Below are 14,733 nucleotides of genomic sequence, written 5' to 3' on the forward strand. Positions count from 1 at the left end.
CTACATCTGATTTTATCTAATTAGATTTCTTAACATTAGATAGGAAGATGGAAAAAAGTCAGGTATACAAATAGCAATAGATGCCTATATGACTGTTTTTAATTTCTTTGTGAGACTGCCTTATTGTTCAACATATCCAGAAGAAAGAAAATTATTTTTATTTACATGTCAATTTACTAGATTGTTTCCATATCCAGTATACTAGAATGATTTCTGTTTGGTTTGGCTTATAGTGCTTTTGTTGTTGCTATTTTCCTAATTTTGAAGGGGCAATTTCCTTAGAAAGGATGTTCTTTCTGTAAACTTTTAGGAATAACAATTTCAGTGTGACCACTTTTAATAAGAACCTGAAGTTGCCTTAATGTAATTACAAGAGTTCTTTATAAAATGCACTACTAGAATTCATCCTCTTTAAAAGAAAAAAAAAAGAGTTTGCATTGCCTTTTATTTGTGGGATTCACAGGTTGTTTTCTCTTAATATTAAACGCATTGCATATTTATAGGAAGGATAAAATGCATTATTAACATTTCTCTTGTATAATTATGATGGTGTCAATTTAATTAAAAGTATGTAGTTTTTAGATGGTTTGTTTTTAGTAAAATTCACATGATTTTGAATTTTGATTTATAATCTATCATGATTAAAAATAATTATTTTTGTTAGTATTGCCTAAAGCAAAGATATTTTTAGTCACCAACACTTTGTTTATTTTTAAGCTTTTAAAGAGAGGTTCTGTTTTAATATATAAAATGAACCCCTTTATTCAAGAAAGAGGAAAAATAAAAGCACCCCTTTGTTTCAGACCATAGTTTCTGGTTGTAAGACATATGTCAGATGCCTTGTTTGACAAAGAACAGTGAGTGTTTCTGTTGATAATTGACCATGAATGTATGGGCACCACCATTTCTGTCTTTACTAGACATAAATATTTATTTCTTTGAAAGAACCTTTATTTCCCCATGGACTGACACTAACTAGATAAAGGTTTTCCTCTCTCTCTTTCTTTTATTTTTTCCTTAGTTTTGAGGAACAAATTTAATAAGTGTTTTCATTATATATAATTTTCTGTTATAACTTTCTCCCTTTAGCACACAAATTATTGCCCATTGCTGGGAATTAGTTCACTTAAATGAATCTTGCAGCTTCAAAGCACTGAAACTTTATCAAAAAAACAAAAGCATACAAATTTTGCGTATACCCAATTTTTATTCCAATTTTCAGAGTATCTTCTTTTATTTTTAGATGAATCTGCGTTCTGTATTTACTGTAGAACAACAAAGGATTTTACAGCGTTATTACGAAAATGGAATGACAAATCAAAGTAAAAATTGCTTTCAGCTCATATTACAGTGTGCACAGGAGACTAAGCTGGACTTCAGTGTAGTCAGGGTAAGTATTGAGGTCTTAACTCTTGAATTTATAGCTTTTTATTGTAAGTGATAATTGCTTCATAGAGTGAAGTCATTAACTTTATAAACAGTTTCATTTTCCTGGTGTAAAAATACTACTTTAAAAAAAAAGAAGTAATCATTTAGTATGTGTTTCTGTAAACACCTTGAGAACACTAAGACTTTTGCATTGTAAACATACCTCTAAAAAAATCCCAGTCCTTTGAGCTAATGAATACATTTAAGATTACTTGTTCATCCTATGCCTGCTTTAATCCCAGAATTAATCTGGACATAACCCACCAAAATGGTATCAGTAAAACAGGCATCTACCAAGGGACTATTGTGTACCTAGCATATTTTCTTCGTGTACTTGAATTTTTTTCATCAGGCCCTTTTTTCACAGCTGAAAATGTCAGTACTTTAGCTTTATTAACTAGCTGTTAGCCCGTAACAATAACAGTTGTTGTGGTGACGCAGTAGAGAAGGTTTGTCATTAGGCATTTTTAATTTCAGCATTTTTGTCTTTTTAGGAAAACCTGGCCTTTTTAATGAATACCGCCCCCTTTTTTCTAAGTAAAATACATGCATTTTAATGGGTTACCTAATGTGTAAGGAACAAGAAATCTCAGGGAGGAAATTTTCCATTATCACAACCATAGTTATTCAGTTGTAAAAATCAGAGCCCCATGGATGGAACCGGAGAGTGTTAAGCTAAGTGAAATAAGTCATACAGAGAAAGACAGATACCATATGTTTTCACTCTTATGTGGATCCTGAGAAACTTAACGGAAGACCATGGGGGAGGGGAAGGAAAAAAAAAAGTTAGAGAGGGAGGGAGCCAAACCATAAGAGACTCTTAAAAACTGATAAGCTGAGGGTTGATGGGGGGTGGGAGGGAGGGGAAAGTGGGAGATGGGCATTGAAGAGGGCACCTGTTGGGATGAACACTGGGTGTTGTATGGAAACCAATTTGACAATAAATTTAATATTAAAAAATTATAATAAAAGAAATGCATACAAAATAAAATAAAATAAAATAAATCAGAGCCCCTAAACTTCTGTGAATGGCAATGAGAAGGTGATAGAGAGGAGGCAAGGGATAAATCTAACAGAACTAGTCACAGATTCTATAGGTCCTTTCATGTTTGTCTGAATATGCTACAAACACGTAGGAATTCAAAGATACCTTAGGAATTCAAAGATTGGCAACTTTCCATCTCTTGTCATTCATTAAGCTAATTTGGCAAAGAAAAGCACACCTGTTTTTAAGTCCATTTTTCTTTTGGAGGACCCTTCAAAAGACCCTAAAGATAAAAATCTCTTGATAAGCAGAATTCTTTGGAAAATCTATTTTTTTAACGACTAGAAGATGTATTCACCTTTGAACTCCTAAATTATAGGATGGAAATATCACAGGATAGCTGTTTTTTATCTGATGAGATCAACCATCTTATTCTGATTTCTGTAAGAACTAGAAATAGTCCTATTGGTAGCTCTGAATTCCCTACTTGAATTTACAGCTTGATTTTCTTTGATAGAACCCCAGACTATTTAATGTTTTTTTGTACCAGATTTGGTAAAATTGTGTATAAAATGAGAGAAAGTATGTTTTTTATTAATTTTTTAAAAATATTTATTTTTGAGAGAGAGACAGAGAGAGACAGAGAATGAGTGGGGGAAGGGCAGAGAAAGAGACCCAGACACAGAATGTGAAACAGGCTCCGGGGTCTGAGCTGTCAGCAGAGAGCACAAAACAGGGCTGGAACTCAGGAACTATGAGATCATGACCTAGGCAGAAGTCTGACGCTTAACTGAGCCATCGAGGCACCCCGAGAGAAAGTATGTTTTAAGGTCAAGGTTGTCCTTTTAGTAAATTCAAATCTTTATTTCCCTTTAGTAAACCTCAGAGAAAAATGTTTAATTGCCTTAGAAAGGATAAATGGGTAATATTTCAGATTGATGAGATTGCATTTTATAAGTACAAACTCTTTTTTTTCTTGGAGTAACTTTTTCCTTTTTTCCTTCTATTTTATCATTACTTTAAAGTGAAAAGGCTTCTCAAACAGCTGCTTTGTGGACTATGTTACCTTTCATATTTCCAATTTGTTATTGCAATCTTCCTCTAATAACTTATTTGATTGTACTTGTATATTGAGAGTGCTGAAATACAAAGATTTATATTTATGCTCCAAATGGTATGGAATCTAAAACAATGAGAATGAGAGAAGTAAATTCCTAGATTGTAAGCTTACAAGTAAAATATTAAGTTTTAAGTAATTGTGTAAAACAGATTCTTTTTGTCTAGAAGAGTGTAAATTGTACAGAAATTCAGTCTTCCTAATCTAAATTCCAACACAATTTTGGTTGCTTTTTCCCATCTGAGGAGAAAGAAGTTGTTTATAGACTCATCATTCCATGACCTCCCCTGCCTTCAATATCTTACTCCAATATTCTACTTGAAAGAGACTTTTCTTTATTATTTTTAATATAGTATTTGTTGTGTTTTCCTCAAAAAACCCCTCAAATCCCATAGTACTAAGAACCTGATCCCAATGTAAAATGAACTTAAAAGGTTAGGTCCATGCAAAAAATAAATAGTAGAGTAATGGAACAGGGAAACCAAAGAAGGAGGTATGTAGAAAAAAACAAAAACAAACAAAAAAAAAACCCCGTTTGGAGACCGTGAATTTCAAAGAGAGAACTGAAAGAGAATTTTATGGACACCAAGAATTGGTGACCTAATGTCTTTTTCTTTCTTTCTTTCTTTCTTTCTTTCTTTCTTTCTTTCTTTCTTTCTTTCTCTTTCTTCTTTCTTTCACCTTCCTTCCTTCCTTCCTTTCTTTCATTCTTTTGTTCTTTCTGTAGTATTGTTTTGTTAGTTTTCCCAAATTCTCATCATATCAGTTTTGTTTGATCCATTATTTTCTCTTTCTCCAATGAGTCATTTTGAATGAGAATAATTTATAGCCTATAAGCATTGGTAAATTTTGTATCCTGTAACTGAATAACTTTAAGTAAAATTTAATTCAGTTATTGGGAATGCTCAGGCAATAAATTTATTTTCAGAATTTTAAAAATATTTCTTAAGTATACACTTTCCTACTTTAACTTCAATGGAAAATATTGAAAATATGAAACCTTACTTTTTGACCCAGAGTTTCATTATGGAAATGAATTATTGTACTGTGGTATAAAATAATACTGCTCACTACATGGTAAGCTATATGGGGTGATTTTCTTCTTCACTAAAGTACCCCAAAGCATTTAATTATTTCTCACATTAATTCTGTTATGTTCTTTCTTATTTTTGGTGAGCAAAATTTCATGGGCATTCTTAGTTTTGGTGGCATCAAGTTGCCTCTAATTGCAATCTCTATACCAATGTTCTGCCCACTTTTTTTAATTTCTAATTTGCTATATATTAGAATACTAGATTTGGTGAAATCATGTATAAAATAGAAGAAAGTGTGTTTTAAGGGCAAGGGTTGTGCTTTTAGTAAGGTACATGTATCTTGTGATATCTATGTTGGCTGTGTTCTTGACAAGTGAGTTTGTTAGCTAGCTAATCTTCATATGCACATGATATTCTACTACATTTTACTTTTTCGAGGGGTTCATAATATAAATATCTAATAAACTCTATACGCAACTGTATATGGTATATGTACATATTTCTATGTATAATATATATAATGAACAGTAAAACTATTAAAATAAGCCATAAATTTGCAATACACTAAGATCATTCTTAAACTTCCTGTATTAAGGTATTTATAGTAATGAGAACATTTATTTGTTTTCTTAGAAATATTGCCCAGAGCTGCCTTCCAGATGTAATAGTTCTTGAATTTAAATTTTACAAATTCACTATGCTTTCCCACTGAAAGACTTAAAATGTAATTCTTATAAATTTTTGTAAAAATTATGAACAAATGCATAATTCTTCATATGCACACTTTTCATACTTAAAAAGCCACACAGTAACTTATTTTTAACATTTGTAAAATTCACCTTTTTGAACCATACACTGAAATTATATTTGTCCAAAAATGTTTCTATTTAAATATTTCTTTTGAGTATATACTTTAAATCCCTTCATTTTTCTACTCTAAATCCTTTTCATTCTCCTTTGATATTTATATTTGTCATTCTGCTTGTAGTTTACACCTCTGCTATTCAGTAAAACTAAATAATAGTGAGTTTAAAAATCCGACAGCCTCATGTGAAGCAAAGTAGAGCATCTACATCTCTGGAATACTTTCCTTGTTAGAAAAATACTAATTATAAAAGTAAAATGGCCAAGAAAGATGAAAATTTCAGGAGTTTCTTGCCATAGTGGAAGGAGAATGTGCTTTGAGGTCAAGTGAAATTTATTTTGAATCCTTCCCCTGCCACTTGCTGACAGGATATCCTTCTATAAGCTACCTAATATTTCTGAACATCAGTGTTTTTATTTATACAATTAGGAAAATAATCAAAGAAGCCAATATATATGTAAACACATAGTGAGGATCCAATACATGTTAGCTTTTATTTATGGTATTCTAGGGGTGCCTGGGTGGTTCAGTTGGTTAAGCGCCCGACTCTTGGTTTCAACTTTGGTCATGCTCTCACTGTTCGTGAGTTCAAGCCCCATGTCAGGCTTGGCACTGACAGTATGGAGCCTGTTTGGGATTTATCTCTCCCTCTCTCTCTGCTCCCACCCGTGGCTTGCTGTTTCTCAAAAAATAAACAAAAAAATTTAAAAAAAGTTATTTATAGTATTATAGAAACTTTAATGTAGATTGTATAAACATTAAGAACTGAGTAATTTTTGTGGTCTTCAAAAACAAATCACCTAAAAGTTAACCAAGTATACCCTGCACCATGTTTGTGCAAGGCTAGTTGATTTAATGTTTTCACTTACTTATTTTTTCTTTAATTCATAATAGATTAAAGTGTTTTGGTAGTTTATAGTATGGTATGTATTTTGAAATAATTATGAAGTTTGCTGATCACATTAGGGAATGTAATATTTCTTATTACATATTTCTTATTGCATAATCATAATTCAGTATAATACTAGATTGTTACAACAAATCACTTATATAAAAGTGCATATTTTGTAATCAAATACTAAATGCCAACCCCTTACATTATTTTTATTAATGATATTTTTTTTCATTTATAAAAATAATATACACTCACTATATAAAATTTGGTATGTGGGGCGCCTGAGTGGCTCTGTTGGTTGAGCGTCCGACTATGGCTCAGGTCATGACCTCGTGGTTGGTGGGTTCCAGCCCCGCATTGGGCTCTGTGCTGACAGCTCAGAGCCTGAAGCCTGCTTCGGATTCTGTGTCTCCCTCTCTCTATACCCCCCCTGCTCATGCTCTGTCTCTGTCTCAAAAATAAATAAACATTAAAAAAAAATGTTATTTGGTATGTAAAGTATAAAGAGGGAAATAACTACCATGAATTAATGACAAAGTGGGAAAAATATTTGCAACTTGTGACAAAGTGTTGCTGTCTCTAGTAGAAAATTGCTTTTATTTTTATTTTATTTATTTATTTATTAATATAATTTATTGTCAGATTGGTTTCCATACAACACCCAGTGCTCATCCCAACATCCCTCCTTCCTGCCCATCACCCATTTTCCCCTCTCCTCCACCCCCATCTACCCTTAGTTTGTTCTCAGTCCTTAAGAGTCTCTTATGGTTTGCCTCCCTCCCTCTCTGTAACTTTTTTTCCCCTTCCCCAACCCCATGGTCTTCTGTTAAGTTTCTCAAGATACACATATGAGTGAAAACATATGGTATCTGTCTTTCTCTGCCTGGCTTATTTCACTCAGCCTAACACCCTCCAGTTCCATCCATGTTGCTGCAAATGGCCAGATTTCATTCTTTCTCATTGCCAAGCAGTATTCCATTGTATCAATTTAAAAAGACAAATATCTCAATATAAAAATGAGTAAAGTTAATAGGAAGTGATTTTATTAATTAATACAGTAACCATAGAAATTCAAATGAAAATAGCAATTATATACCTTATATTAACTCCTAGGCTAGTAAACACTACAAAAAGATAATGTAAAATGTTGGTGAGGTTGTGGGGAAACCGGAAGTCTTGGACAGTACTTTGAAAATATCAAAAATCAAACACTTTCCCTTCTAGGATAGCATTGTAATGGACCAATAGCACAAAGATGCATATACAATGACATGTACTTCATTATGATTTATAATAGTGAATATTTCTAAAAATAACCCAGTAATATCTAGCAGTATTAAATTAACCAAGTTGTGATATAGTCATAGAACATTGTTAAACATGAAGATTACAAGTATATATTTGTTTAATAATATTATGAGCATTTTCCAATGTCATTAAATACCCTATCTTTAGTATCCTTCCAATGTCTCACTATTATAAATAAATATATGATGGACATAATTCCATATAACTTTGTATATGATTGTTTTTAGGATAAATTCCCAGAAATGGATTTACTACAAAAGGGATGTAAACATTTTTAGGGTTCTTGCTACAGGTTAATTGAATGGGTTTTGAGGAGAGAAGCAATAATACAATTCTATTATCAAAGTTCTTAGATAGTTATTGAGTGCAAGTTCTTGAACATGTCTGACCATATACTTTATTTATTTTTTTACTTTTTTGACCTTATACTTCAGTTACTTTTTCTTTTATTGTATATTTTTGTTTGAAAAAATTATAGGCTATTGTCATAGTTCTATGACAATGAGAACACAATTTATCACATTGAAAGTTTTTTTTTCTTTTTTTGTTAAAAACATTTCTATAATATCATTTTTTATCCTTACAGACGTGGGTTGGCAATAAGAGAAGAAAAATGAGTAGTAAGAATTCTGAATCAGGAACAACAACAGGAACTCTTCCCAGTACCTCTTTGACAGCTCCGGACATTACAGTCAGAAATGTAGTTAACATCACTAGACCATCAAGCCAACAGTCTTCTTGGACATCTGCCAATAATGATGACATTGTAACTGGTGCATACAGTCCAGCAAGTTCATCAAGGAGGCAAGGGACAACCAAACATTCAGATACACAAATTACAGAAGCACATAAAATTCCTACTCAGAAGACTGCCAGTAAAAATGATACTGAGTTTCAGTTGCACATTCCTGTTCAAAGACAAGTAGCACACTGTAAAAATGCTTCTCTGCTCTTAGGTGAAAAAACAATTATCTTGTCAAGACAGACAAGTGTGCTAAATGCTGGAAATTCAGTATACAGTCACACAAAGAAAAACTATGGAAGCTCTTCAATGCAGGCCTCTGAGATGATGGTACCTCAAAAGCCATCTATGTGCCACCGACCTTGCAAAATTGAACCAGTTGGAATTCAGAGGTCATATAAGCCTGAACACATGAGTCTAGCATCACAAAACTTATGTGGGCAAAAGCCACCTATTAGAGACCCTTACTGTAGAACGCAAAACTTGGAAATCCGTGAAGTATTTTCATTGGCTGTTAGTGATTACCCCCAGAGAATTCTGGGAGGAAATGCCTCACAGAAGCCTAGTTCAGCAGAAGGAACTTGTTTGTCCATTGCAATGGAGACTGGAGATGCTGATGATGAGTATGCCAAAGAAGAAGAGTTGGCATTGATGGGAGCACAGATACCAAGCTACTCAAGATTTTATGAAAGTGGCAGATCCCTTGGAGCAGAGAACCAAAGTACAGTACTTCCTGGACCAGGAAGAAATATGCCAAATTCACAAATGGTGAATATTAGAGACTTGGCAGACAATGTACTCTATCAAAGCAGAGACTACCATTTGACACCACGGACCTCATTGCATTCAGTAGCTACTACGATGTACAGTAATACAAATCCATCACGGAGTAATTTTCCTTCACATTTCGCATCATCAAACCAATTGAAGTTATCACAAAACCAAAACAATTACCAGGTAATGTATACATTCATTTTATAAAATTTTTAAAAAGCTTTGTTTGGTGTAAAAAGCTGTGTTTGATATCCAGTTAAACATGAAACCTGGGTCACTTAACTCATACTGTGTTTTTTGTTTGTTTGTTTTTTGTTTTTTTTTTGTTTCTTTGTTTTATTTTTTTTAATGTTCATTTAATTTTGAGAGACAGGGACAGAGCAAGAGTGGGGGAGTAGCAGAGAAAGGGAGAAACAGAATCCAAATCAGGCTCCAGGTTCTGAACTGTCAGCGCATAGCCCAATGTGGGGCTCGAAAACACAAACTGCAAGATCATGACCTGAGCAAGTCCGCTGCTTAACTGACTGAGCCACCCAGGTGCCCCATCACTTAACTCACACTTTGAAGTAATTTGAGATTTTTTGCTTCAAATTGGTAGTTTGAGGTCAACTATTTGCTGAATGTTATGCTGTCTTTGTCATGTTTAAATTGCTTAGTTTTTTTCCCATGGAATATAATCATGGAAGCTTTCTCCTGACATTTAAAATGATTTTGTTCAGGAATTATTAGGAATTCCTAATAATTCAGGAATAATTCAGGAATTATTGTTCAGGAATTTTATGTCTCCTGACATATAAAATTATTTTGTTCAGGAAGCATGGCATTTCCCATTACTAAAATAAGACTAAATTGACTAAGTTCATCCACTTGAACATAGATTATTCCTGTGATGGTTTTTACTTGCAGTTTTGGAAGCTGTCAATAGATGAGTAGTGCTTTCCATGCATAACTGGCAAAGCAAGTCAATCATTTCCCCAAGAGATGATGGCTGAGAAGTCATAGTATGCAGTAACTCAGTCAACTACTTTTTCTAAAAGTAAATACTTTATTAAAACATCAAGTGGAATATTGATAAAGTTTTAAAAATGTTTATAGAGAAGAGACATTCAGATTTAAATGTAAAGCAACTTCAAACCTGTGTAAAAAATAGGTGTTATTTCTACACTGCTTCACATATTCAGTTGTTTAGATATGCTTCAAATAATCTCAAAAGAGAGGTGAAAGCCCACCTCAGAACATCTCTTAAGACCAAGATTTCTCTGAAAAACATGTTTCTGTGAATTTTAATAGCAGGACATGGATGTTTGCTATTTTTCCTTGCTAATAGCTAGACACTTTGATTTTTTTCAACCACAGTATTTAAGTATAATCTGGACTTAAGGCGCATCTGGGTGGCTCAGTTGGTTAAGCCTCTGATTTCAGCTCAGGTCATGATCTAGAAGTTTGTGGGTTTGGCCCTACCTTGGGCTTTCTGCTGTCAGCACAGAGCCTGCTTTGGATCCTCTGTCTCCCTCTCTCTCTGCCCCTCTCCCATTTGTGTTCTTTATTTCTCTTTCTCTCTGTCAAAAATAAATAATACAAAAAAATTAAAAAATCTGGACTTAACGTGCTTCCAGGCTATTCTCAACCAATATAAGGAACCAAATTCTCTTAACTCCCTCCATCTTATAGCTCCCTGCTTCAAAATGAAAAGCAGTAACAGAGTATAGGAAGAATCTCTCTGGCACCTAGCCCTAACAGAAGAGGACTCTGTCATCATCATTAGTATTCATTTACTATTGAGAATCTACACATTTTTCTGTGTTGTTCTTTCCTAAAACATGCTTAAAGTAACAATGAATCATACTATTAAGATCCTCACACAAACCAGTTTTAATTTACCTTCTCCTTTGTACTTCTTTACCCCATTAGTGTTGTTCTTAATAATAGCCATAACAATAACATTTACCATCTGTTGAGCGTATTCCACATACCAGGCATCATCAGTCACCTTATATACCTGATCTCATTGAATCTTCTGGACATATAGGCCACTCTGAACATATAGGTAATTTATATATATTTTGGTAACTTGCCCAGGATCACACAGCTAGTATGTACATGACAGAACCAGGATCCCAAGTAAAAAATATATCATGTGGTTATTTTTTTTTCTGTTTTACCACACAGCCTAATGATTTCAACTGTGTAGGGTATTTGGAAGCCTGAAAGTGCAGTTTAATTTTTATTTTTTCATAAGCCAACAACTTCCTTAAAAATAAGTTAACCTATGTTTTACCTTAAACTTTTTTAATGTTTATTTATTTTTGAGAGAGAGAGAAAGAGAGAGTGTGAGTGGGGGAGGGTCAGAAAAAGAAGGAGACACAGAATCTGAAGCAGGCTCCAGGCTCCAAGCTGTCAGCACAGAGCCTGATGCGGGGCTCAAACTCACAGACCACAAGATCATGACCTGAGCCGAAGTTGGACACTTAACTGACTGAGCCACCCAGGTGCCCCATATGTTTTACTTTTTTACAGTCTACATTTTTTTTCTTGACAGAACACTTAAAATTAAATTTGTTTTATATAAAAGAACCTCTTAAAAGGAAAAAGCTTAGCAACTTTTTGGAATAGTAATCTCTTTAAAGAAAGGCAGTCTGACAACAATGAAGAGCATCGGCTTAGAGCCTGATAGGCCTGCACTCAAATCTAGGTTCTGCCACTTTCTACTTGGGAGGCCTCAGGCAAGTGGCATAACTTCTCTGTTTAACAGTTTCCTCATTTATATAATGTGGTTAGTAACATCTGTTTCACAGGAAAGCTGTGACATGATTATGTCACAATCAGTGCAAAGCTACTTTTACATTCCCTGGCACATAAACTGTCTTATACATATGACATTGTAGTTGGAAAATTATTGAAACTCTGGTAGCCCAGGTCTCCTTTATATTCAAATAAAATATTTCAAAAGCCCACAATTATCACAGGGTAGTTGAAGAATAAATACCTGTAGTGCTGACTGAAAGAAGACTGAAGATTACCCATCAACTTTACCATAATGTGTGTACACTTATTAATATTATACCACACTTCCTCCAACTTGACCTTAGATTGTATGGGAAAGAGTGTTTGCAGAGAACCTTGGGGCATTGTTTTGCCCCTCCTTTCTTTTAATTAGTTGAGATTTGGGGAAATCAAAGCAGCCTGAGGAAGTGTAGTCCATGAAAATGTCTTAGTCCATTTGGGCTTCTATAACAAACATACGATTGACTGGGAGGACTAAACAACAAACATTTATTTCTCACAGTTTTGGTGGCTAGGAAGCCCAAGATCAAGATGCTGACAAAGGGCTGGTATCTGGTAAAGGGCTGCTTTCTAATTGATAAATGACTGTCTTCTGTGTCCACATATGGCAGAAGGGGCAAAGGAGCTCTCTAGGTTCTCTATTATAAGGACATTAATCCCATTTATGAAGGCTCCATTCTCATGACCTAATCACCTCTCAAAAGCCCATCCTCCAAACACCATCACACTGGTGATTAGGTTTCAACATATTAATTCAACTATGACACACGCATTCAGTCCATGGTAGTTATTCTTTAAAATTCAGAAGAAGTTCTATTACCAAGATATATTACTGTTAGGTGAGGACTTAGAAAAATAGAATCTATGGCCATATTGGCAACTTCCTAGCTGTGAAACTATAAGCAAGCAATTCTCATTAGTTTCTGACTTTAGGACTGTATAACAAAGATATCTGCCTCTTCCTGTTACACCAGGTATCTTCAAGCTGCTGAGGTCTTCCTGCAAGAAGGTCTAGTTCCAAGCTATCTAGGTGAATGAGAGCAAATTGAGGGAATCCTAGAGGATGCTGAAAAGTTGAAATCAGATCTGTTTTGGAACCTTTTGGGAATGCCATATTAAGATTTGAAGTGGTAGTAAGGAAACTGTCAGAGGGTGCCTATATCAGGATACTATAGTTTAGTTCCTTTTTTTTTTCTTTAGAGGACAATTTATTTCATTTTATGTAAACCTTATTTTTTGATAGTTTCAAGTTTTTATTTAATTTTATTTTTTTAAATTTACATCCAAATTAGTTAGCATACAGTACATCATTAGGGAAATACAAATAAAAACCACAATGAGATACCACCTTACTCCTGTCAGAATGGCTAACATTAACAACTCAGGCAACAACAGATGTTGGCGAGGATGCGGAGAAAGAGGATCTCTTTTGCACTGCTGGTGGGAATGCAAGCTGGTGCATCCACTCTGGAAAACAGTATGGAGGGTCCTCAAAAAATTAAAAATATAACTACCCTATGACCCAGCAATTGCACTACTTGGTATGTATCCATGGGATACAGGTATGCTGTTTTGAAGGGACCCATGCACCCCAATGTTTATAGCAGCACTATCGATGATAGTCATTTTTTAAATTTAACTTCCAGTTAGTTAACATACAGTATAATATTAATTTCAGCTGTAGAACTTACTGATTGATCATTTATATACAACACCCAATAACCACCACCACACGTGCCCTCCTCAATACCCATTGGCAACTTAACCCATTCCCCCACCAACCTCCACTGCAGCAACCCTAAGTTTATTCTCTATAGTTAAGAAACTATTTTATGGTTTCCTTCACTCCTTTTTCCCCCATGTTGATTTGTGTTTTTTCTTAAATTCCACATGAGTGAAATCATATGCTATTATTTGTCTTTCACTGACTAACTTATTTCCCTTAGCATAATACTCTCTAGCTCCATCCATGTCATTGCAAATGGCAATATTTCATTCTTTTTTATAGTTGAGGAATATTCCCTTGTATGTATATACCACACCTTCTTTATCCATTCATCAGTCAATGGACATTTGGGCTTTATCCATAATTTGGCTACTGTTGATAATGCTGCTATAAATAATGGGGTAAATGTACCCCTTCAAATCCATATTTTTGTATCCTTTGGGTAAATATCTGATAGTGAAATTGCTGGATATTAGAGTAATTCTATTTTTAACTTTTTGAGGAACTCCCATACTGCTTTCCAGACTTCCTGCATCAGTTTGCATGGCCACCAGCAGTGTAAGAGGGTTCCCCTTTCTCCACATCCTTGCCAACACCTGTTGTTTCCTAAGTTGTTAATTTTAGCCATTCTGACAAGTGTGAGAAGGTATCTCCTTGTAGTTTTGCTTTCTATTTCTCTGATGATGAGTGATCATGTGTCTGTTGGCCATATGGATGACTTCTTTGAAAAAAAAAGTCTATTCATGTCTTCTGTCCATTGTTGACTGGATTAAATGTTTTTGGTTGTTCATTTTTATATATTCTTTATATATTTTGGTTACTAACCCTTTATCAGATGTGTCGTTTGCAAATATCTTCTCCAATTCGGTAGGTTGCCTTTTAATTTTGCTGATTGTTTCCTTAGCTGTGCAGAAGCTTCTTGTCTCAATAGTTCATGTTTGCTTTTGTTTCCCTTGACTCAGGAGATGTATCTAGTAAGAGGTTGCTATTGCTGATGGGAAAGAAGTTACTGCCTGTGTTCTCCTCTAGGATTTTGATGGTTTCCTGTCTCACATTTAGGTCTTTCATCTATTTT

General features: G+C 34.2%; 1 protein-coding gene across 1 annotated transcript in view; it reads left to right on the forward strand.

The window, feature by feature from the left end:
* The window catches only part of HDX (highly divergent homeobox), a 173,457-nt gene that overhangs the window by 31,184 nt on the left and 127,540 nt on the right, over window positions 1–14,733 (forward strand). The window contains exons 2-3 of the mRNA XM_081794323.1: window positions 1,244–1,390; window positions 8,219–9,331. Coding sequence (XP_081650449.1) covers window positions 1,244–1,390; window positions 8,219–9,331 — 1,260 coding nt within the window. The remainder of the gene's footprint in view (window positions 1–1,243; window positions 1,391–8,218; window positions 9,332–14,733) is intronic.

The sequence above is a fragment of the Panthera onca genome, chromosome X (assembly GCF_046562875.1).
Source record: "Panthera onca isolate mPanOnc1 chromosome X, mPanOnc1 haplotype 2, whole genome shotgun sequence".
Taxonomy (NCBI): domain Eukaryota; kingdom Metazoa; phylum Chordata; class Mammalia; order Carnivora; family Felidae; genus Panthera; species Panthera onca.